The sequence below is a fragment of the Cinclus cinclus genome, chromosome 28 (assembly GCF_963662255.1).
Source record: "Cinclus cinclus chromosome 28, bCinCin1.1, whole genome shotgun sequence".
NCBI classification, from domain to species: Eukaryota; Metazoa; Chordata; class Aves; order Passeriformes; family Cinclidae; genus Cinclus; species Cinclus cinclus.
The window spans coordinates 5,411,339-5,432,665 of NC_085073.1; the positions used below are offsets into that span (position 1 = coordinate 5,411,339).

Sequence of the window (21,327 nt, forward strand, 5' to 3'; positions counted from 1 at the left end):
GGGGACACAGGGACCGCAGGAGCTGGGAGCGGAGGCGACACAGGGACGGGGACCTGAGTGGGACAGGGCTATGGGGGGTGTCAGGGCTGAGGGGAACAGCGGTGTGGGCAGAGGGTCAGGGCCATGGATGTGCCAAACTCCGATCCTGCTCCATCCACTGACCCCAGCTCAGCCCCCCAGCCTGGGGATGTGGCTGAATTCCTTCCCTGGGGCCATCCCGAGGCTCCAGACTCCTTCTGGACTGGGGAGGGTGGTGGGTGGTCATGTCCCTGGCCCAGGACAAGGCCACCGGGATAGTCACTGTGGCCACATGGGGGGAATCTGATCCACAGGGTTCCAAACTTGGGCTTGGCCCAGCTAAGCTGCAGCAAATGCTGTGCAGCTGGCCTGGGAGTTGGGGTTTAACCCGGTTTTAACCCAAATTGTTTTTTCTGCAAGGTCATGGAAAGGGAAATGGTCCCTGCCTACACAGGGCTGCTCCCAGCGCCCTGTGAGAGCCAGGCAGGAGCAAAACCCAAACCACAGCCCACGTTTGGGGGGGGAAATTATTCCCAGGGGTTTGGAGGGAGGCAAGTGGGGAGGTGTGTGAGGAAGGGAAATCCTGCTGCAGGGAATTGGTGGAGGTGGTGTTGGGGGTGCTCCCTGTCACACTGTGAGTGAGGCCTCGCTCCTGCTGGGTTGTTCCATGTCCCTGCTGTGCCTTGGCCTTGCCAAATCCCACCCATGCTGCATCCTGGCCGTGCCATATCCAGTCTGTGCCATATCCCAGGCCTTGCCCTATCCCAGCTTTGCCGTATCCCAGCTGTGCAGTATTTCATGTTGGGCCATATCCTGGCTGCGCTGGATCCCAGCGGTTTCAGGGCTCTGTACATCCTCCTCAGTCCTGTGCTGTGGCGGTGTCAGTGCAGGGCAGATCCGTGTCTCAGTCAGTGACTGGCCACGCTGGTGTGTGTCCAGCCTTCATCCATCCAGGTGCTTCTGGCTCTCGGTGTCCCTGGGGTTGATGCCTGTGCCGATGCTACCAGTGGGACAGTGCCAGGTGCTGCTGCACAGGTGAACGCACAGCCCCCGTTTGGGGTGGGCTTTACCTGACCCCGAGGGTCGCAGCCCCTTCCTCGTGTCCCACAAAGAGGGGGAGCAGGAGTTGTGCTGTGGAAATAAACCCGGTGAAAGTGCAGCACACGCAGGGGTGTGTTCATTGCATCCATCCTCAGGTCTGGAGCCCTCGGCCGATCTCCCAGGGATGGGGCGGACTCGAGGCTCCTTGTCCGTGTGCTTTACACGCCTCCAGCGCCGGCTGTGTCCCAGCTCCACACCAGGTTCGCTCCGGAGCTGCCCAGGGCTCCTTCCAGTCTGCTTTGCTCACAGCGGGGCTGCTCCGGGAGCCGAGGCTGCTCCGTGGGGGCTGCGGGTGCAGGTTTGGGGATGCTCTGGGAGTGCAGGACTGGGCTCTGTGAGGCTCCGTGGGCGCCGCCGGGGAACCATGGATGCAACCTGCGATCTGCGGAGGTCTGGGGGTGCCAGTCAGGGATCCGTGGGTGCCGGTCAGGGGTCCGGGGGTGCCGGTCAGGGGTCCGTAGATGCCGGTCTGGGTTCCGCGGGTGCCGGTTTGGGTTCCGCGGGTGCCGGTCAGGGGTCCGTAGATGCCGGTCTGGGTTCCGCGGGTGCCGGTTTGGGTTCCGCGGGTGCCGGTCTGGGATCTGGGGGTGCCGGTCAGGGATCCGGGGGTGCCGGTCTGGGGTCTGTGGCTGCCGGTCTGGGATCTGGGGGTGCCGGTCAGGGATCCGGGGGTGCCGGTCTGGGGTCTGTGGCTGCCGGTCTGGGATCTGGGGGTGCCGGTCAGGGATCCGGGGGTGCCGGTCTGGGATCCGGGGGTGCCGGTCTGGGGTCTGTGGCTGCCGGTCTGGGATCCGGGGGTGCCGGTCTGGGGTCCGGGGGTGCCGGTCAGGGATCCGCTGGTGCCGCCAGCCCCCGGTGATCCCGGTGCCGGCGTCCCTCGCCCCCCCACCGCCCGAGCGGGGCCGGTCCCGCCCCGTTCCGGTGACGGCTCGGGCGGGCCGGAAGCGCGGGGGTGGGGGGGGGGGGGGGCGCGGCCGCCCCATTCCCGTCCCGGAGCTCCCGGTCCCGGCCCGGTCTCAGCCCGGCACCGCCATGCGCAAGTTCTTCCAGGAGATCAAGGCCGACCTGAAGTTCAAGACGGCGGGGCCCGGGCAGAAGCTCTCGGAACCGTCCCGGTACGGGCTGGGGGGACCCTCCGGTAACGCCACCCCGGGCACCGCCGGCCCCTCCGCGGCCGGTACCGCCCGCCCTGGGCCCGGTACCTCCTCGGGGCTCGGGAGCGCGCACGAGCGGCCACCGAGCCCGTGTCCTCCGTGCCAGGGCCCCCAAGGAGAAGCCGAAAGCCGAGGTGGCCCCGAAGCCCCGACAGGCCCCGACGGATGAGGCGCAGAGAGCGGCGGCCGCGGCGCTGGCCCGGCTGGAGCTGAAGCCCAAGGGAAAAGCTCCGTCCTCGCAGGAGGCCATCAAGAACCAGGGTAGGAGCGGGCCGGGGGAACCGCGGTCCCGGCTGGGAAAGCGCACGGGTGCGGCTCTTGAGGTTGTTTTGGGGCAGCTGTGATGGAAATGGGGTCATGTGCAGCCCTGGGCTGGGACATCACACCTGGGCAGGTGTTGTTTGCTTCCCAGGGCAGCGCTGAGCTGTCCAAAAGCCTCTGGAATGCGCTGAGCCTCCGCTCCGTCTGGGGTTTGTCTGTTGTAGTGAGGAAAGAGTTGATGGCTGAGGCAGCTGCCAGCGAGAAGGGGCTCTCCATGGAGGAAAAGGTGAGGGAAGCGCTGCCACTCCCTGCTCAGCACCCCTCGGGGGACCTGCCAGGGTACTTTATAAACAAAAAAACCTCCCCGTGCTCAGTTTGGTGCCTGGTTTTATCTCCTTCAGGAGCAGGAGGAGGAAGGGGCAGCTGCTCCCTCCGTCTCAGGGGTTTATTTCATCTGCCCCTTGACCGGTGCCATTGTGAGGAAAGACCAGAAGGAAAAGCAGCTCCGAGAAGCCATCCAAGCAGTGAGTGCTTCCCTTCAAACTCCTTCCCTCCCTCTTCAGACTCTTTTTGTGCCATGGGTCCCCTCCAGTAGTGACCTCACCAACCCTCCACCTCCCCCCTGTAAAATCTCTAGCTCAGCAAGTGGGGGACAGTTGAGCTGAGATGGGGTCAGCTCCTCCCTGAGCAGCTTCTCTCCCTCTCCCCCAGTATTTCTCTGTGGACCCAGTGGCTGCTTCCATCATGGAGATCCACACCTTCAACAAGGACCGGGAGAAGGTCCGGGTGTGTGTGGAGACCATGGCCAAGTGAGTGTGGCTGAGGGAACAGGCAATTCATCCCTTCCCTGGTGGATTTTCTTGCTCTGCTTCTGACAAAGTCTCTTTATGGAAGAAAACTGAAGTCTTGAACCACCCAATTTGTCAGTTGACCTGATGTCTGCATCCTGGAGGAGTTGGTCCCACTAATCCAAGAGGTTTGGGAGCTGCAGGTTGTTTGGTTTGGCCCCAAATCATTGTCGTAATTTATTTTCCTGGGTTTCTCAGTTTTTTTTTTTCACTATGAGAAATACTGTGAAGTCTCTGTTTCCTGTCTGACCTTGGAGTGTTCTGCTTCGATCCAGGCAGTGCATTCCTCTTCCTGCAGGTACCTGGATAACATCTATCTCCATCCAGAGGAGGAGAAATATCAGAAAATCAAACTGCAGAACAAGGTGTTTCAGGTGAGCTCAGACACCACAGCTGCTCAGCCTTGGAAAGTCCTTGCTTGGAGCAAACTCCATCTAAATCCTGTCCTTTTCTTCCAGGAAAGGATAAGCTGCTTGGAAGGGACACACAGATTTTTCCAGGCTGTCGGGTTTGAGACAAAAACACTTCCTGTTCAAGGACAAGGCAAGAACTCATGGTGTTAGTGGGGAGTCAGGGCTTTGGGGTGTGCTGGGGGCCAGCTCTGGTTGCTGACAGTTCCAGAGGTCATTACTCCAAGGCTGGAACAAAAGCATCCTCCAAGCCTGGACATTCCTTGTCCAGACGTGCCATTTCCCCAGCGATCCTTGTCCCTGTGTCACTGCCCCAAAGACCCCAAGAGCCTCATGCCCCATCCCCGTGGTTGCAGAGACCACGGAGGAGTTCTACGTGCTGAAGGAGGAGATGCTGAGCAGGCTGGAAGAGCTGAAGGACTGCAAGGAGCAGCTGCTGAGCTCGGAGCCCGTGCGGGCGCAGCTGCACCGGCAGCTGACGCTGTTCCGGCCGTCGCCCGCGGCCGCGCGCTTCGAGCTGCCCCACGACTTCTTCAACCTCACTGCAGAGGAGCTCCGGAGGGAGCAGCGACTCCGGTGAGGGGCTGCAGGAGCAGCAGGGCCAGGGGACAACAGCCAGGAGCCCCTGGCTCTCCTCGGGGTCTACAAGGATCTCTCCCTGCAGGACAGAGGCGGTGGAGAAGGCGTCGATGCTGAGGACCAGAGCCATGCGTGAGAAGGAGGAGCAGAGGGAGATGAGGAAATACAACTACACCCTGCTCCGGGTGCGCTTCCCCGATGGATACATCCTCCAAGGTAACTGAGACTGCCTGCCCTTCCTTCGGGCACTTCCAGGTACTCTGAGGGTACTGCAAGTGTAAGGAGCTGGGTAGCAGGAGGTGCCGAGTTCAGCTGGTGGAAAAAAACACCCCAAAAGCACAGCGAGGTAACATTTCTCCATGAACTCTTCCCATCTCCAAACCATCCCCCTGCTCAGGGTTGGGATTTTAAGATGGGACAGAGAGGGAAGCATCATTAATTAAAGTCTGCTCTTCCCAGGCCTCTGGAAACAAGCTGGACTCATTAGATCAGTGTGTGACAGCAGCCAGCGTGAGGCTGCCTGTGTGATGTCAGACTGTACACTGCATAAATCCTCTTCAAATTTTCCAGCAGAACTCTGGAAATCATTTCAGGCTTTCCCAGCTCTTTGTTACAGGCTGGCAGGGGCTCCCAACAATTGACTATTTTTCTTTGGGGATTCTGCTTTTATAGTTTTCAGTTAAATCAGGCTGGCTGTGTGTCAGGGAAGTCGTTGATCAAGTTAGCATCAGTAGGTGAAGCCCCACGGAACCGACCACAAAAGGTTAGATTTTGGTAAATGCCAGACTCTCTCACGTTGTTTTCTCATGGCAGGGACTTTTTATGCCCGGGAATCAGTATCTGTGCTCTACAACTTTGTGAGAGAAGCACTCAGAGATGACTGGCTGCCCTTTGAGCTCCTGGGACCTGGAGGTCTCAAACTGACTGATGAGAACTTGGCCTTCAATGAATGTGGGTTGGTGAGTGAAGAAAATGATTGTTGGTACCTTCCAGAGCATCTTGAGACTGTCAGAGTCTTCTGCTGCTCAGAGCTGGGGGAGAAATTTGTGTCCTTTCAGAGCCCCAAGTTGTGTTCTGAGCCCTCGTTTTTACAAACAAAGCAGAAACTGCTTGGGGGCTGCAAGGTGTGAAGGGAAGTGCAGGGTCTTCCCTCCTGGAGCAGAGAGCGAGGGCTGGGAAGGAGGGAAGGCAGCAATGGTGAGGGAGGTGTGAACAGAAAGCCCAGAGTAGCATCCCCTAAAAGGAGCTGCTTGTACAATCCAGCCTTGTCCTTTTGAGCTCTGTGGATGCACACAGGGTGTCCTAAACTCAAGGGGAACAGAGCAGCTCTGGCTGCCCCAGCCCTGGGACTGCCCAAGGCCAGCATGCAATAACCTGGGACAGTGGGAAGCGTCCCTGCCCCGGGCAGGGGTGGGACCGGATGGGCTTTAGGATTCCTGGCATGCCACCCCCGTGCCTGGCTGTGGTCAGTAACGTGCCTGTCCTGCCCAGGTGCCCTCGGCCCTGCTGAGCCTGGCCTGGGACGCCGCGGTCATGGCTGAGGTGGAGGCGGCGGCGGAGGAGCAGCGCAGCCCCCTCAGGCCGGAGCTGCTGGCCAGGGCCCAGACCCTCTCCTGAAATAAAGGGCACTGCCTCCAGTGCTGCTGGCTCGTCCCTCCTTATCCCAAGACTGCTGGAGCTAGGTGAGCTCAGAGTGGCTTTGGTTCAGCTCTGCAGAGGGGCTGGGCCCTGCTGTCCCCTCCCAGCTCCAGGCTCCTCTGCCCTGGCACTGGGATGCTCCGAGGGGCTCTCAACACTAAACTGGGGCAGGGAGTGCCTGAGGTGTTCCCAACGCAGTGGTGGAGCAGGGAGTAGGGGCTGTTAGACTGGATTGCCAACCTGAGTCTGGGTATGGGGCTGGGTTTAGAACCCAGCTTCCCATTCTGCTTCTGTGTGCATTGTAACTCCTGCTGCAGAGAAGCTGTTGGGGTACAGTTCCACTTAGTCTGATTAAATGGAATTATTTAAAGACTCAGTTCTGATCCCAGTTGTTTCAGTTGCATTGTTGCTGTAGGTTTGAGATGCCAAACCAGTCTGTGCTGGGGCTGGCACTGGTGTTACTGGGGCAGCATCACCCCCCCCTGTCCCTTCACAGACCAGAGCCTGGCACCAGGGAACAGCTGCTGGTGGTGCCCAGGGGGAGATAATAAACCTCAAACTGCAGACAATCTTTTAAAGAACTAATTCAGCACTCACCAGTCAGAAAGCTGAGGGCCCCAGCAAGTGTGTTCTGTGTATCATCAAGTTTGATGCCAGCTCAGTTCTTTAATACCTCAGAGATTTTCTGTGGGACAGAGCCCAGCTCTGATGTAGACAGGAGACTGAGAACGTGGCCCTGACCTGTCCAGCCTGTCCCAAAATAAGAGAAACAATGCATTTTTCCTTTTCCAAAGGTAAAGCCCTGCTGCTATTCTCTGGAGCAAGTAAGACCACAAACAGGATGGTACAAGAGCATAAATTCATATATAATTGTACATCATTTATACCCAAGGCCACGCTGTACAACATTATGAACAGTCATTCCCCAGTGGCATCACAATAAGCTTATTCCAAAATCCCTTAGCAAGTTTTAGAGATAACTTAGATACTTTCCATTACAAAGAAGTATCAAAATTTCAATAATGCTTTATTAATGACAGATTAATATGCAGTATTTAAAAAAAAGCTAAAAAGCTAAAACTAAAAATTTAAGCTTCCATCTGGTCTGAAGCAGAACAAAGTGCTGTCTTCTCTTTACAAGAAATGTGGAATACTTTCAAGTATCTTGGCCAAAGATACACGAGGTTTAAAATTTTCTAGCTCATTCTACATACATACAGAGGAGTTAGTAGACATTTAAGTGTCAGATTGGATTAGATGGGCTGACCATGCTGTCCTGGGGAGCAGCTCTTGTGCCACTGGATTCTGAAGCTATAAAACCTGCAAAGGAAAGAATGTGTTTGGTTTGTTTTTATAAATATCCTCATTCATCCAGTAGAAGTTGACTACTTTATGTTTTATCTGTCTTAGCTTCCTGCATCTGTTGTGAGTCTCCTTTTCATCACTATTTAAAAACTGGTTTTAACACTGGCTTCATATTTAATATCAACAATCCAGAATAAAAAAAAATCACTTCAACCATAAAAAGGACTTTCATAATCTTTTCAGTGCTTTAGAGTCAGGCAGAGCCAAACAAGCAGAGCTGCCTGTGTGTCAGCAGAGCCTGAGGGAGGGAAGCTGCTCAATGGCATCCTCAGAACAAGGGGTGACAAACCTGAGGCGAGGTTTTCAACTCAGAGCCTGGTAATAAGCAAAAGCAGCTTAAGATTAAAGCCAGGCTTCTTGTCAAGCAATCCCACTGTCTGTTTGGGGAGGTGAGAGGAGCTCAGAGAGGAAGGAGAGCCCAGATAAAGCCTGGAATGGGTCAAACACTCCAGAATGTCTATGCACAAGTCCTTATCTACCAGAGGAGCTGCCCAACACAAACCCCCTTCCCTCAGAGCTCCATTGTGAGCAGGAAGAAAGAGCCCAGAGCTTTGGAAACCACAGCACGTGCTTGGAGTCAGCTCATTGATCTGTGTGATCACGTCCAAAAGCTCTGGGAGATGAAAGGAGCTGCTCCCCATCTTCATCTCAGCCCTGAAAGGAGCTTTGAAGCCCTTTTCCAGGGGATAACTGGGACACAAACACAAGCAGCTGCTCAGGTTGTGGAGCAGAGCAGCTCCCTGATGTTACTGCCTCCAGACAATTTGCACCTTCAAGGAGGCACCAGAGGGGTGACAACCCAGACCCTGCCAGGCCTGGAAGGGCCCTGCACGCCCCAGAGAGCTGCAATATTGACAATAATTGACCCGGGGATCTGCTGGCACTGCCCTAATGCTCACTTGTGAAACAAGTAGGTAATGCTGGCAGCCAAGGGCTGCTCACAAGGGCTTTGTGCCACTGAGGCAAGGGGAGGGAGGAGGAGGGCAGGAAAGGCAAGAGGCCATAAATAGCAAAGAAGCATCTTCAAAAAAAAAGGTTAAAAAGCAGGAGTATCTAGAATATAATAGAAAAGCTCAAGGGATGGTGGAAAAGGGACAGAAAAACCCAAGTTTAGCTCACACAGTTCCTTGGGGGAGTGTCTGCCAAGAGCCTGGTTCCCATTTCCCTTCCCACCTTTTCCTGGCAGTACATCCACAATCATGCAGTCGTCATCTTCCTCATCTTCCTCAGTGTCTGCCTGAAATCCATCCATCTCTGCAGCCTGGAGGGAGAGAACAGGTCCCAAGTGTGAGTCAGGAGGTGAGACCTGGAACAGGTGAGAGCTGGCACAGGCAGTGCTGGGCACCATGGGCAGGTGGGCACGTCTGCAGGGAAGGAAATCCTGCAATTCCCAGCTCCACGAGCCACTGACTTGTGCCAAAAGGCCTCATCTGCAGTGGCACACACAGTGGGAGAGAGGCCAAGCTGCTGCTCCAAGATCCCTCCCTCTTACACAACGAGCTGAGCAGCCCACACAGCTCAGGCTTCACGGAAATCTGACTCCTGCTGGATTTTTGGGAGGGAAATCTCTTCCCCCCCTCTGTTTATTGTTTTCATAGAATCACAGACTCAAATGTCAGCGAGTCCAACTGTTCCCCAGCACTGCCAAGGCCAGCACTGGCCATGTCCCCAAGTGCCACATCCCCTGGCTTTTAAATCCCTGCAGGGATGGGGAGTCTAGGACTGCCCTGGGCAGTTTCTTTCCCTCTGGGGGAAGAGATATGCCCTAAATCTCACACCTAAACCCCCTATGGTGCAATGTGAGGCTGTTCCCTCTTGTCCTGCTGTTCCCTGGGAGCAGAGCCTGACCCCCTCACTGTCCCTTCCTGTCAGGGAGTTACGCAGAGCCAGAAGGTCCCTCCTGAGCCTCCTTTTCTCCTCCTGAGCCCCTTTGGATGTTCTCTCCCTTCTGAGATGGAGAATTACTGTTGTCTGTCAAGTTTGGCCCTTGTTCTCTCCCAACTCCTCCTCATCTTTGCCAATCAGTTTTTGTTCAGGGAGTGGTGACAGTTCTTCCCTTGCTGCCCAGGTTCCCTGCCATGGGAAAAGCCCAAATGCCCAATTCTGAACTGAGAACGCAGAACCCAAGCAGTGACACAAACTGAAGTTGCTCAGCTGTGAGGGTCTGTTGAGGGTTTTTTTTCCCCTTTAGCTGGAATTAGAATGAAAATCCTGGTCCCCCATCCCCTAAAAACTGTTCAAAGCCAAGAAATTTTCAATTTACATCTTTCAGTACAGTCCCAGCCCTCAGATTAAATCCCTCCTACACGTGGGCAGGTACTGCCCACTTCAGCACCAAATTTTTCTCTCCACAGCTTATGTAAGAGCACCTTTACTCACACAAGCCCTGGGGTGAGCTTCCCAGCAGAGGAACACGTGCCAAGAGTGGCAATCTGGCAGCTGTGCCCTCCCAGCCATTGCCAGGCTCCCCCCACGCCCCAGCCTGGCTCCACAGGTAGGGAGGGATCTTAATTTAACACCTGAGCAGGGCTGATGGAGACATCAGGAATGAAAATCTTCTGGGGTTGTGACACCTCTGCTTGGAGCTGCACCTCCCCAGCACAGCTCTGAGCTTTGAAGCATTCAGGCTGGTGATGTAATTCTCCCAAAAGCCTTTGTTTTGCTATTTCTGCTCCCTTACAAGCTGAATTTCCAGTAGGTGCCAAGCAGAGACTTTTATCTCTGCCTTTATTTAGTGTACAAGAAAAAACCCAAGCAGATGGAGTTTGGGGGCTGAACAGCTTCTCACAAGTCTCTGATCTCTATCAATACCTGAATGCTGAGCTTTTTCAGTAGAAAAGCCAAAAAAGCCAAGAATAAATTGTGAAGGCAAAGCATAAAAAGCATCAAAAGCCTCATCTGTGGTCCACAGGAGGGGGGGGTGGAACGAGATGAGCTTTAAGGTCCCTCCCCAAACCATTCTGGGGCTCTTTCTTAACCTGGTGCACAGGGAAGGAGGAATAAATCCACTGGCAGAGATTTCAAACCCTGCCCTGCCTGTGGGATTTGAAGCAAAAGGTTGATAACCCCAAATTCCAGCACCTAAATCTTCAACAGAGCATTCCAAGCTTTGTGGGGACCCAACTGTGGCCCCTCCAGTACCTGAAGGGGCCAAGAGGAAACATGGAGAGGTATTTTGGACAAGGGATGGAGGGAACACAGGGAATGGCTTCCACTGCCACAGGCCAGGGCTGGATGGGATAGTGGGAAGGAATTCCTGGCTGCGATGGAATTCCCAGAGCAGCTGTGACTGCCCCTGGATCCCTGGCAGTGTCCAAGACCAGGCTGGAGCAGCCTGGGACATGGAAGGTGTCCCTGCCCATGGCAGGGTGGCACTGAGTGGGATTTGAGGTCCTTTCCAAGCCAAGCCATTCTGGAATTGCATGATCCCATTTTTCAGTTATGATTAGGCTCCAGCACTACCTGTGGTTGCCCTGAAAAGCAGAAGCAACAACAGGAAAACCACAACACAGCTCCTAAGCAGCAACCACTGCAATTCCATCTCATTTTGGCCCTAAGAATTATTACATTTTCAAACCAGTTCTTGAAATTCAGTTTTATGTGTGTCAGGATGAGCTGGAGCCTTCAGAGACTGCTCTGGGCTGAGTTGCAGCACTTGGGAACCACATTTAATCTGATCACATGCAACTGCTCTAAGTCATCAGCTCGGGCTGTACATCTGGCAGCCACAGGCACACATAAAACCTGCACACAAATTATACACAGCTGTAAAACCAAGGCCAAGCAGACTCTCAAACTATTCACAGCTTGGATGCAACCACTGCCAAATAGCAGAGAATGGAAGAACAGCAGGAGAGCAACATTTCCAGTGGAACAGAGCCTCCAAGCTGCACACACACAAAAGAAACCCATCTCTTTAGTCCCATCATGTCACTTCTTTCCCCATAAAAAGGGGATTCTGGTGTGCAGGACAGTGGCTGGAGCTAACAGGGTGCAAACACCCCCAGCCCCACACCCAGCACTCCTCACTGGGGCACAACACCCTGCCAGGAACTCACCTGCTCAGCATCCCGAGGTCTCTTCATGAACTGGGTGATGGACATGCTGCCTACTGCCTTCCTCTTGGCTGCTGGGGGGGTGGGCTGTGGGACAGCCACTCCTGGCACGCTGCCCCCCTCGTCCTTGCCCGTGCAGGGCACCTGGGTGATGTAGTTCCACTGGCAGGGCACGGGCAGCTGCTGGTGCCCGAAGCTGCGCAGCACCTCGGCGTGCACGTACCAGCACATCCTGAACTCGGGCCTCTTCTCGTACACCGAGTTCTCTGAGATGATCCTCTTGAGCCTGGCCTTGGAGGGGACCCCGTTGTCCTCCCCACCCGGGGGCTGTGGCTGAGGGGGGCTCCCGTCGCTGCCCTCCATGTCGCTGAAGCGTCCCTGCCTGCAGCATTCCTGGAATTCCTGGATGATCACCCTGCTCCCGTGCACGTTCCCGTGTAGCAGAGGCAGGAGGTGCCCGAGGACTGCAGGGGAGGGGAAAAGGGAGCATGGGGTGGGTTAGAGGTTGGCAAAGGTAGGGGGGTATAAACCAGCACGGGTGCACCAAAAGGGGAAAATAACAGGATTGATTTTAGAGATGGGAGTGCCCCATCCTTGGAAGGTTCCACGGCCAGGTTGGATGGGGCTTGGATCAAGTGGAAGGTGTCCCTGCCCTCAGCAGAAACTTTAAGGATGTAAAGTATTAAAGAATTTAAAAGATGGTCTTTAAGGTCCCTCCCAACCCAAACTGCTCTGGGATTCCATGATTGTAACAGAAGCTCAATTTGATGTAGAAAACTTCACCCCCAATAACAACAACACCCTGGAGTGAAATCCTCACCCCGTGTTTGGCCTTCATGTGAATTATTCACATCCTTGTGTTAATGAGGTGCAGGAAAAGCTCAGGACTGGAACCCAACACAGAAACTAAACCCTTCCCCCAAAACAACAAACAGGCTCAAGCCCGTCCTAAATCTGAGCTTGCTCAAGTCTGCTTGGCTTTATTTCCTAGATTGCCCAGAGCAAGACTTTTTGGAGAGGCACTGCCAGAAAACTTCTTTCCAAGAGCTCTCAGAGATTCCTTCGATTCCAGACTTGTCACAAACAGGTCATTCTGAATTCAACACTCAACAATCCCCTACTCCCTCCAAAGCACAGTACAACACTGTGGAAGCACTGTTTTAGCCCTTCAGGTCTTACTTTGCTGATCTTTTGCTCTTTTTTTGCTACATTTCTGTGTCTGCTGCTCTTCCTCTGGCACAGGTGGATCCAGAACACAGGCTGTGAACTGCTGGAGCACCTTCATGTCCGTGTTGGCGCTGTTGTCCTTTGCTGCCCTTTCCCAGACACAGCCAATCTTCACAGGCTGTAGGACATGGAATCTCTTCCCCTTGGCTATCAGCTCATCCCACTCCTTTGCTTTCAGTTTCTGACGAACCTTCTGGTTCTCTGGGTCACACTCCTGCAGCCCCAGGGGACAAAGGACTCATTACACCCATGCCAGGAGGGGAAAAAAAAAAAAAAAAAAAAAAAAAAAGAGCTTTTTAAACCCAGCTTTGCCTCATGTTCCCTGAGGGAGCCCAGCCCTGCCAGTACTGATATCACACAGCTCACTAGGAACAGAGATGGGAACCCAGGGACACCCAGCTCCCTTACCTCTGTCACACCTTCATCTTCAGATAGGTACCCATGGGGTACAAAAAACCCATCGTCCTCATCCTCATCCTCTCCCTCCTCTTCATCATCCTACAAATAAATGGATTAGAGTCACGCTGCCAAGTGCAAGTGGTTCCTGATTTTTTTCAGCATGCAGGATGCTCACCTCTTCACTATGGGAGAGACTTTCCCCTGGCTCCTCCTCTTCCCACTCTTCATCACTGTCTACTTCATAGTCCAGCAGCTTCTGCAAGAAATGCCAACATTTCTGTCCATCACTGGAGAGCACAGCACCAAACCCACTCTGGGGTTTCAAAGCTCAGGGAACAAAATGGTTCAGAAATCCCAAGGAACCAGAGGACCTGGCCAAGCAGCACACTGACTTCTAGAGCACAAAGAGGGAAAGAACCCAGCAGGCTGAGGAGCTTACAGTGTCCTTGGACCACGGATTCCTGGCTCGGATCAGGGAGGTTCTCTTGTTCCAGGTGCCCCAGTAGGCAGGGCGGTGATTCTCACTGAACTGCAGCAGCTTCATCCTGCCAAACTTCTCCCTCTCAGGAACAGCATCTGTCTGGCAGCTGTCCACCACCACCACATCACTGGGAACACAGGGGAGGGTGGCTCAGGCCCCACAGAACAGCTCCAGCCTCCCCTCCTCTCCAATGCCAATCACTCCCTCACATCCCTCTGCAGCTCCTCTTGTAAAAACAGAACAAAAGCGAGCTCCCAAATCCACACTGACCTGTTTATACTGTCACTGCTGTCATTGACCAAAGTGGGCCCAGTTTTTCGTGGTTTACGACATTTTAGATCCCTCAAGAAAGAAACTTCACCATTTTGGGCATGCAGGAGCTTATCCAGCTGTTCTAGGTAGTCTGGATCCAGGGCAACACGGCTCAGGGGGGCTAAGACCATGTTCTCCTTAATTTCAAAAGGAGCAAACTTCCCACAGGAGCCAGCAAGGGTCTGAAACATTAAAGGAGGAATGTCAGGGTTTGGACACTGAGAAGCTGCAGCACCAACACGTGCAAGAACCACCTGCTGTTGAGGTGTTGTCTGAGGTGAAGATTTAGGTTAAGTGAAGATTTAGATTAAGCCCTTCCTGTGCAAGACTCCAGCAGATCTTCCAGGCAATGAAGAAGACAGAGCTGAGATTCACTAAACCAACCATGAATGTCTTCTGTAGTATCTGCCCTGGCCTTTTCCCTAAAATCCTTTGCACCTTCTTTTTACAGGAAACAAAGAAAAAACAGTGTTTTGACCACCTAAGAAGATGCAAGGGGCAGCTGAGAAGAAAATCAGGGTATTTGATAGGAACAAGTGTGAGAGACCAACACACACAGGCACAGCAATGCCTCACCTTGGGGGCCTGTGGAGTCTTTGGTTTCTGGAAGAACCTGGTGATCTCTGCTTTCTGTGCATGGATGCGCTGAAATGAGAACCCAAATGCAAAATGTCAACACAGAGATAGGAACAAAACTGTGGAATTCCAGGTGAGCTCATGCATGACTCAACTTCAAATGCAACCAGGCACAAAGCAAAGTTCAGGCAATCATCAGCTCCTGTGACTCAACACAAACCCTCGTTGTCCTCCCTGACACCAGCAGGGCTCCAGTGTCACTCCAGGGGAGAGGTCACTTGTGGGCACTCAGAAACCCAAACAAAAAACACTCGAGAGGGTAAAAGCAAAGGAACCAACAGAGTGAAAGGAACAGGTACAAATGTGGATGGAGCAGCCCCCGCAGGTCAGGGGGGGACAGGCTGCATCCCAAAGGGAGCTGCTCCATCCCAGCTGGCACCTCCATTTCACCCCAGACAGAATTTAAGAGACAAGCCAGGGAAAACATTTTTACCTTTTCCTCCTCCTTTAACCGTTTCTCCTCTTCTTTCTTTCTCTTCTCCTCAAGTTTTGCCCTTGGAAACAAAGATCAAGTGAATTGTCACTGAGCAGGAAGGGTTTATCAGAACTGAGGAGGAGGTGGGAAGCCCTAGACCATGACCCTGACCCCACCACGAGGATCATCTATCAATCCAGCCCAGAACCACACTTGGCTTCAGTGTAGAGAAGATTTTGTTCATTCCTTCTAGAGCAAATATTGACCCATTTTAGCCACAAAGTTAATAGGCTGCCTCAAGCTCCCCTTGATACCAGGAAATTAAAGGGATTATCAAGTCCCAGGTAACTTCCTCAACAAACAGAGCCCAGTGCCAGCCCAGGTGAGCCAGGTCAGGAAGGGAAGCTCAGTGCAGCAGGAAGCACTGCTGGGATGGGGGCACAGAGTCCCTCAAGCATTTCAGAGCCACCCTGTGCCCCAGGCCCGTGCTGCTGCAACAGGGCAGCCTTTGGGAGGGCCAGTCCAGGGAAGGGTGGGGGTGGAAACCAGCACAGGGACCCCCAGGAGCTGCACTCACTCCAAAGCCTCCTGCCTCTCCTTGCGCTTCTCCTCCTTCACTCGCAGCTTCTCAGCTTTCTCCTTCTCTTCCTTTTCTTTCTTTTCCCTCCTTTCTCTCTCCTTCAACTCTTTCTCTTCCTCTTTCCTCTTCTTTGCCTCCTCCTTGGCTCGTTCTTTCGCAGCTTTTGCCTCTTCCTTCAGCCTCCCCTTCTCCTCCCTCTCTGCCTGCAGCTTCTGCAGCTTGTCCGCACGCTCCTGATCCTGGGGCACAAACAGGACACTCACAAATGGGGAACTGCACCTTGTGGTGCCAAACCCCTGATGAAAATCAGCATTTCATTTCTCAAAGAGGAAACTGGACCCACCCAATGCTTGACCTGCAGCATCACAAAATATCCTGAAATGGGATTCCTGGATCCTTCCCAGGAATCCAGGTGGGAGCACATCCACAGCTCTCTGGTGCCTCAGCAGCAGCCAGCTGAGCTTCCCTGTGCTGCCTCTCTGAAAGCTTTAATTATTCTTTTCCCTTTGCAAAAAAAAAAAAAAAAAAAAAAAAAAAAAAAAAAAAGAAAAAAAAAGAAAAAAAAAAGTGTTTCCATTTCTCTAAGCATCAAAGAAAGCTTTGTATTGAGTCATCTTCATTACCACTGTAGCACTACAGAAAATTAGAGGGGAATTAAAAAATCGCAATTATTCCCTTATTTAATAGGAGATTTCAGATTATTTCCAAAATATTTCCTCCTAAGCTAAGCTTTCATGCTCTGGTGTCATTGAAGGGCTACAGTGGTGTCACTTCTACAAGTGAATTTCAGCTGATTTGACATGATAAACCCACAAGGATTTTCTGATGGTTTCCACTAGCACAGAAATTAGATTTTGATGATCCCTCTGGGTCCCTCCCAGGCTGGGATATTCCATGATCCCAAGGAATCATGTGACTCTCCAAACTCCAGATTGTGAAGCTTATCCCTTGTTTTCTTCCATTTTAGATTATCAGACACCACCAGTGTTCAAGAGGCACTCTGGGAACAGCAGGGGGAAGATTTTATTGGAAGTGTTGCTTTTCATGGTGCTTCCTCCCCAAACAACAATTCCCACCATGGTTCTGCTGACAAAAAGGAGAAAAATGTCAAATCAAAAAGAAAGTTGTTTTTTTTTTTCTTTCTTTTCCCTTTTAATTTCTCTTTTTCTCAGTGCTGCAGGCACTGGTGATGTCACCAGGAAAGGAGGATCTGCCTGTGCCCAGACACTCCAACTCCTCCCTGAGTATTTTCAGTTTTCTTTTATTGATTTCACATCTCTCCTTGTCAACATCAAGGCTTCCTAAGCAGTGTCACAACACAAATAACTGCAGAAAGCCACCAACAGCCAAATGGTGCCAGTGGCAAGGAAACAACACTGTCAGCCTGAGTCATGGAATGTGCTGGGTGCTGGTGTGAAGCTGACAGCTCACTGGTGGGTCTAGTTCATTCTCAGCATCATTTTTAGCTTCCTTTCTCCTCTCTCCCTCACATCCCTGCTATTTTTAGCACAGCTATAGAAGGGAAGAAAACAGATTGGAATTCTATATGAGGCATTGGGAAAAGCAAGAAGCTTTACAGCTACAACTTACATAAAACACACGAGTTTATAAACAAGTCACAGAGACACAGAATTCCTGTTCCAGGTGGAACAACCCCAGAAAAATCCCATTCATGCAGCACTGACTGCTGCAAACCCCAGTGACCCTCCAGCCTCCTCCACATCCAGCATTCCACACCTGGCAACAGAATTAGGGAGCAGGGTTTGCTGAGGAGCTGCATCCAAGCAAACAGAACCTGGAGCTTGAGCATTCCCAGTGGTGGCATCCAGTGGTGACATTCTCTGGGAAGCCACAGACACAGTGCCCCACTTGCCTTGTGTGTTAATAAAAACAGACCCTACATTTTGGGGCTTAAACACTTCCAATCCCTTCCAAAAAGCCCCAAATGCACCCACGGCTCCATTGAGGAGCTTTGGAAAGAGCCAAGCACTTTAAGTGCCTGCATTAGTTCTTCCACACGCCTCAGGGTGAGGAAAAATGGCAAAAGAGATGTTCCAGCTGGGCTGAGATAAAAGGAAGGGCCTTTGTTGGCTGCTCAGGGGAGGTTTGGGTGTCAGGGAAAAAGCCTTACTTTTTGCAACCTCAGCTTCTCCTTCTCTGCTGAACTTCTGTGGAATTTCTGAGGTACCTGGAATTACAAAATGCAAGTTTTAGAGGAGATCCTGGTGCTCCCTTTCCAGCCTCAGTGACATCAGGTTGCTCCTGCAGATCACATCCAAATTCCCTCAGGGCAGGGAATGAGGACACACCTCAGGCAGATCCAATCTCCCCCTTTTCCTTTTCCATCCCATCCTGGATCCATCCCAGCTCCTGCTCCTACTAAACCCTCCTGTGTGATGACCAAACCCCTCAGGTGCCCTCAGCCCCACAGGATCCTGTGCAAGGGAACACCACGTGCACAGCACCCAGGGAACTGCCCTGAACCACAGGGGACATTTCAATATGGCAAAGTCACTTCCTTCCAGCTAAACTTGGGTTTGGGTGGGTTATTTTTTTCTTTTTTTTTTTTTTTGCATCCACCTATCTTGCTGTGCTGTTCAGCTGTAACTTGATGTATACAGGGATTGTTTGTCACATTTTAACACTGTTTCTCCTTGTCATCACAGTCCACTTGACCTTGCACCAGTAACAGTGCGCTGACCCTAAATTCCAAACAGGGCACACTTCTCATTTATCTTTTATTTATGGGGGGGGGAAGAAAAAGGTGTTTCATGCTTAAGATCATTGTTCACAGGCTGTTTAAAGGCCTAATTTGTCAAAAATTCAGCACACTGACTTGATTTACCAGATTCCCCCCTCCTCCTGCTGCCATTCACAGCATCACATTCTAACTGTGATTAACAGGCTAACACAGCCCAACTGCTTTATTTGCTACATTTATCTGATATAAAACAGGAGTTCTGTCAAGTGGGGGCTTCAGCTTCTCAGAGCTGTTTCCTCCCAGGAAAACAAACCTGCCAGGACTCCCAGCTGCACAGCCTGGGGTGCAGACCCTCATTTTGGGGAGCAGCACACGAGCAAATCCAGCCCCATTGGCAGTACTGAATTACAGCAGGAGTGCTTTCTGTTGTTTTGCTACACTGGAAATACTTCATGCCTGCTTGAGTGTGTCTGTTTATTTTAGAGATGGGAGATTGGGAGTTTTCACAGAGGAGGAACTGATCATTTGACTTGATAAACACAACAAAAGGACTGGGAGAACCACTCCCGTGCTCTTTCAGCCACCTGAACTGGGTGCTGCTGCCATTGGAAGCTTCTCTGTCAAAACTGCCCCAAAAATTAGCATGTGTGGAGGTCTCCTGCTGAAGCAGAGCTGCTAAACTGAAACTCAGGGGAACAAAAAACTCACGCCATCCAGAGCTTTTTCATGGAATCCCAGAATGCTTTGTGTTTAAAACCCATCCAGTGCCACCCCAGCCATGGGACATGTTCCAGTGTCCCAGGGTGCTCCAATCCCCACCCAGCCTGACCTGGGACACTGCCAGGGATGAGGTAGCCACAGCTGCTCTGGGAAATCTGTGCCAGAGCTTTGCCACGGCAGCTGCAGAAATTGAGAGCAGGAAAAGCATCTGCACTGGCTGTACTGGGGAACATCCTCCCAGGAATCCCAGCAGCTTCGAGGAGGAAGAACAGAACTTGGGAAACAGCTCCTAAAGCACAAAGCTGCTCCTGGATGCTGCTACCAAAACACCAAGTCTCAAGTTAGCATTTCACTGAAGAAATGTAAATACAGCACCAGCCAGAACCAAGGAGGATAAGATCCTTTAGCTGCAGGATTTCACAATTCCAAAGGGCAATGATTCAGTAATTAATCACCACCACCTTTCCTACACTCCTCGTTGTCCCACTCATCCTCTTCCCCAGAATCCCAGGAACCTAAACATGGCAGCACAGCAGCTCCCAGCCCAAAGCAGAGCAGACCAACCTTCCTGGCAGGTGTGGAGGCAGCCAAAGGACTCGTGTTCCTCTTGGCCTCTGCCACGAGCTGCATGTCGGGTGAGCTCCCAGAGCTCAGTGAGGAGTTGGTGAGTCCTGAGTCTCCCTCGTGGGACGACTCCAGGGCCTCGTTCTCTGATGTGGTGCTGCCATCCAGAGAGGCCACTGGGGGGGATTTCAGGGTCATGATGTCCTCCAGCAGCACCACGGGTACCTTCCCCTCAAACAGCACATCCTTCAGTTCATCCTGGGTGCCCTTCCTGCCTGCCATGACCCTGGAGCATGGCTGAGTCCCAGCCCCCAAATCCTGCTCTGGGGCTGCAGCTGGACAGGGCCCCTCAGTCTGCATGGAGTCACCTGCTAGGCTGCTCTGCGAGGAGTTCTGGCAGCTCAGCTGCTCCAGCTCTTCTCCTGTCGTGCTGTTGGTTACAGCAGCTCTAGAATCCACAGCCCCCCGCTCTGCACCGTCCCTGAATCCATGGCCAGAGCCCTTGGAGAGGTCAGGAACATCCCCAGGGTCACTTGTGTCACCTCCTGGGTTTTTCTGGATAAAATGGTCCAAGGGACCCTTTCCATTCACAAGTTTCGGAGTCAAGTTCCTGTCTGAACCCAGCTGGCAGTCATTCTCCACATTGTCCAGGGAGGCACCGGGAGCATCCAGGGACGGGTCCTTGCTTGCAACAAAAGCACCTGGGGAGCTCTTGACTTTTTTGACTTCTGAATCCACATCAAGTTTTTCCTTTGGCACAGGATTGAGGCGCTTGAAGGGCAGCCGAGCTGCAACAACAACATCAGGTTACTGAGCGACAGCAAACATCAAAGTATTTCATTCATTTTGAAGCATATGATTAAGATGAGCTACTTAGAGGTCATTTAATCACAGCCAAACCAACATATTTCACAAAATCAGATCTGAAACACTCTTAATGTGTTAAAACTGCAGTGGATGAAAGACACTGCCTTACCTTGGACGAGTTTCCGTGGAGGAACAGCACCTTTGTCTCTGCACTCCATGGCTACGGGAGAAAACAACAAATCAACACCCATGCTTGTTCCCAACGAGCTGCTGCTTCCCTGGGACAGCTGAGGGAGAGCCCAACAGCTCTCCCAGGGCCGGTGAGGGAAGACCAAGGGGTCCCACTGTCACCCCCAGGCCAAAGGAACCTCGGACCCACCGGGTCCCGGCAGCCACAGTGTCTCCCTGGCTGGGATGGGCAGGAACGTCCCCAGGAGTGTGGGCTTGCACCCAACGAGATGTGAGGAAGAAATTCCTCCCTGAGAGGGTGGGCAGGCCCTGGCACAGGGTACCCAGAGCAGCTGTGGCTGCCCCTGGATCCCTGGAAGTGTCCAAGGCCAGGTTGGAGCACTCCGGGACAGTGGAAGGTGTCCCTGCCATGGCAGGGCTGGGCCTTCAGATCCCTCCCCACCCAAACCGCTCTGTGATTCCAAGAATGAGGCTGCAGGGCGGGCCCGGGCCCAGCCCCGGGGCGCGGCGGCAGCTCCGGCGCCTCCTTTGTTACCCCGGGCAGGCCCCGCGCACCCCGCGGCCCAACCGCCGCCGGAAACATTTCGCGCCCCGTCCGCACCGCATCGCACCCCCCCGACTCGGCCCCACCTGTGCCGGCGGCCGGCGCGGATCGCGGCGGTGCCGGGCGGCGGCGGCGGCCGAACCCGAGGCGGCCCGGCCCGCGCAGCCCCCGCCGCTCCCGGTCCGACCCGGCCCGCTCGTACTTGGCGGGAGCCGGGGCGACCCCGCGTCCCGCGGCGCTGATTGGAGGAGCGTGCCCCACGTGACCCACCCAGCCACGCTCCCCGCTGCGTCGCGCCTTGCGATTGGCTGTCGCCGCGGGAG

General features: G+C 53.3%; 2 protein-coding genes across 5 annotated transcripts; one reads left to right on the top strand and one right to left on the bottom strand.

Annotated features, from left to right (window-relative positions):
• The first annotated feature begins 2,100 nt into the window (after positions 1-2,100).
• UBXN6 (UBX domain protein 6) lies at positions 2,101-14,362 on the top strand. Of its 4 annotated transcripts, XM_062510316.1 has the most exons (12): positions 2,101-2,234; positions 2,380-2,534; positions 2,759-2,820; positions 2,936-3,058; positions 3,246-3,343; positions 3,681-3,756; positions 3,841-3,925; positions 4,149-4,368; positions 4,457-4,587; positions 5,185-5,330; positions 8,605-8,689; positions 14,300-14,362. In XM_062510316.1, the coding sequence occupies exons 1-12, from the start codon at positions 2,152-2,154 to the stop codon at positions 14,323-14,325; spliced, it is 1,290 nt and encodes a 429-aa protein (XP_062366300.1). In that variant the 5' UTR covers positions 2,101-2,151; the 3' UTR covers positions 14,326-14,362. The 4 variants fall into 4 exon arrangements, with proteins under 4 accessions (XP_062366300.1, XP_062366301.1, XP_062366299.1 ...); XM_062510317.1 differs by lacking the exons at positions 8,605-8,689; positions 14,300-14,362 and adding an exon at positions 7,420-7,553; XM_062510315.1 differs by lacking the exons at positions 8,605-8,689; positions 14,300-14,362 and adding an exon at positions 5,863-6,054.
• Positions 6,197-21,215, bottom strand: CHAF1A (chromatin assembly factor 1 subunit A). The gene is made up of 15 exons (XM_062510274.1): positions 21,091-21,215; positions 20,441-20,491; positions 19,465-20,252; positions 17,611-17,667; positions 15,477-15,718; positions 14,918-14,978; positions 14,425-14,493; positions 13,807-14,030; positions 13,495-13,663; positions 13,231-13,311; positions 13,065-13,154; positions 12,609-12,870; positions 11,433-11,893; positions 8,548-8,635; positions 6,197-7,329 (listed from the first exon to the last, which is right to left on the bottom strand). The coding sequence occupies exons 2-15, from the start codon at positions 20,487-20,489 to the stop codon at positions 7,253-7,255; spliced, it is 2,718 nt and encodes a 905-aa protein (XP_062366258.1). The 5' UTR covers positions 20,490-20,491; positions 21,091-21,215; the 3' UTR covers positions 6,197-7,252.
• Positions 21,216-21,327: the final 112 nt, after the last annotated feature.

Bases quoted from the DNA above. Each gene is read 5' to 3' on its own strand.
- UBXN6 (XM_062510314.1), top strand. From the start codon at position 2,152: ATGCGCAAGTTCTTCCAGGAGATCAAGGCCGACCTGAAGTTCAAGACG. The intron at 2,535-2,758 runs GTAGGAGCGGGC...TGTCTGTTGTAG, and splicing joins GGAGGCCATCAAGAACCAGG to TGAGGAAAGAGTTGATGGCT. The intron at 4,588-5,184 runs GTAACTGAGACT...TTCTCATGGCAG, and splicing joins CGATGGATACATCCTCCAAG to GGACTTTTTATGCCCGGGAA.
- CHAF1A (XM_062510274.1), bottom strand. From the start codon at position 20,489: ATGGAGTGCAGAGACAAAGGTGCTGTTCCTCCACGGAAACTCGTCCAA. The intron at 15,719-17,610 runs GTAAGGCTTTTT...TTTGTGCCCCAG, and splicing joins AGAAGCTGAGGTTGCAAAAA to GATCAGGAGCGTGCGGACAA. The intron at 14,979-15,476 runs GTGAGTGCAGCT...TTTGTTTCCAAG, and splicing joins GAGAGGCAGGAGGCTTTGGA to GGCAAAACTTGAGGAGAAGA.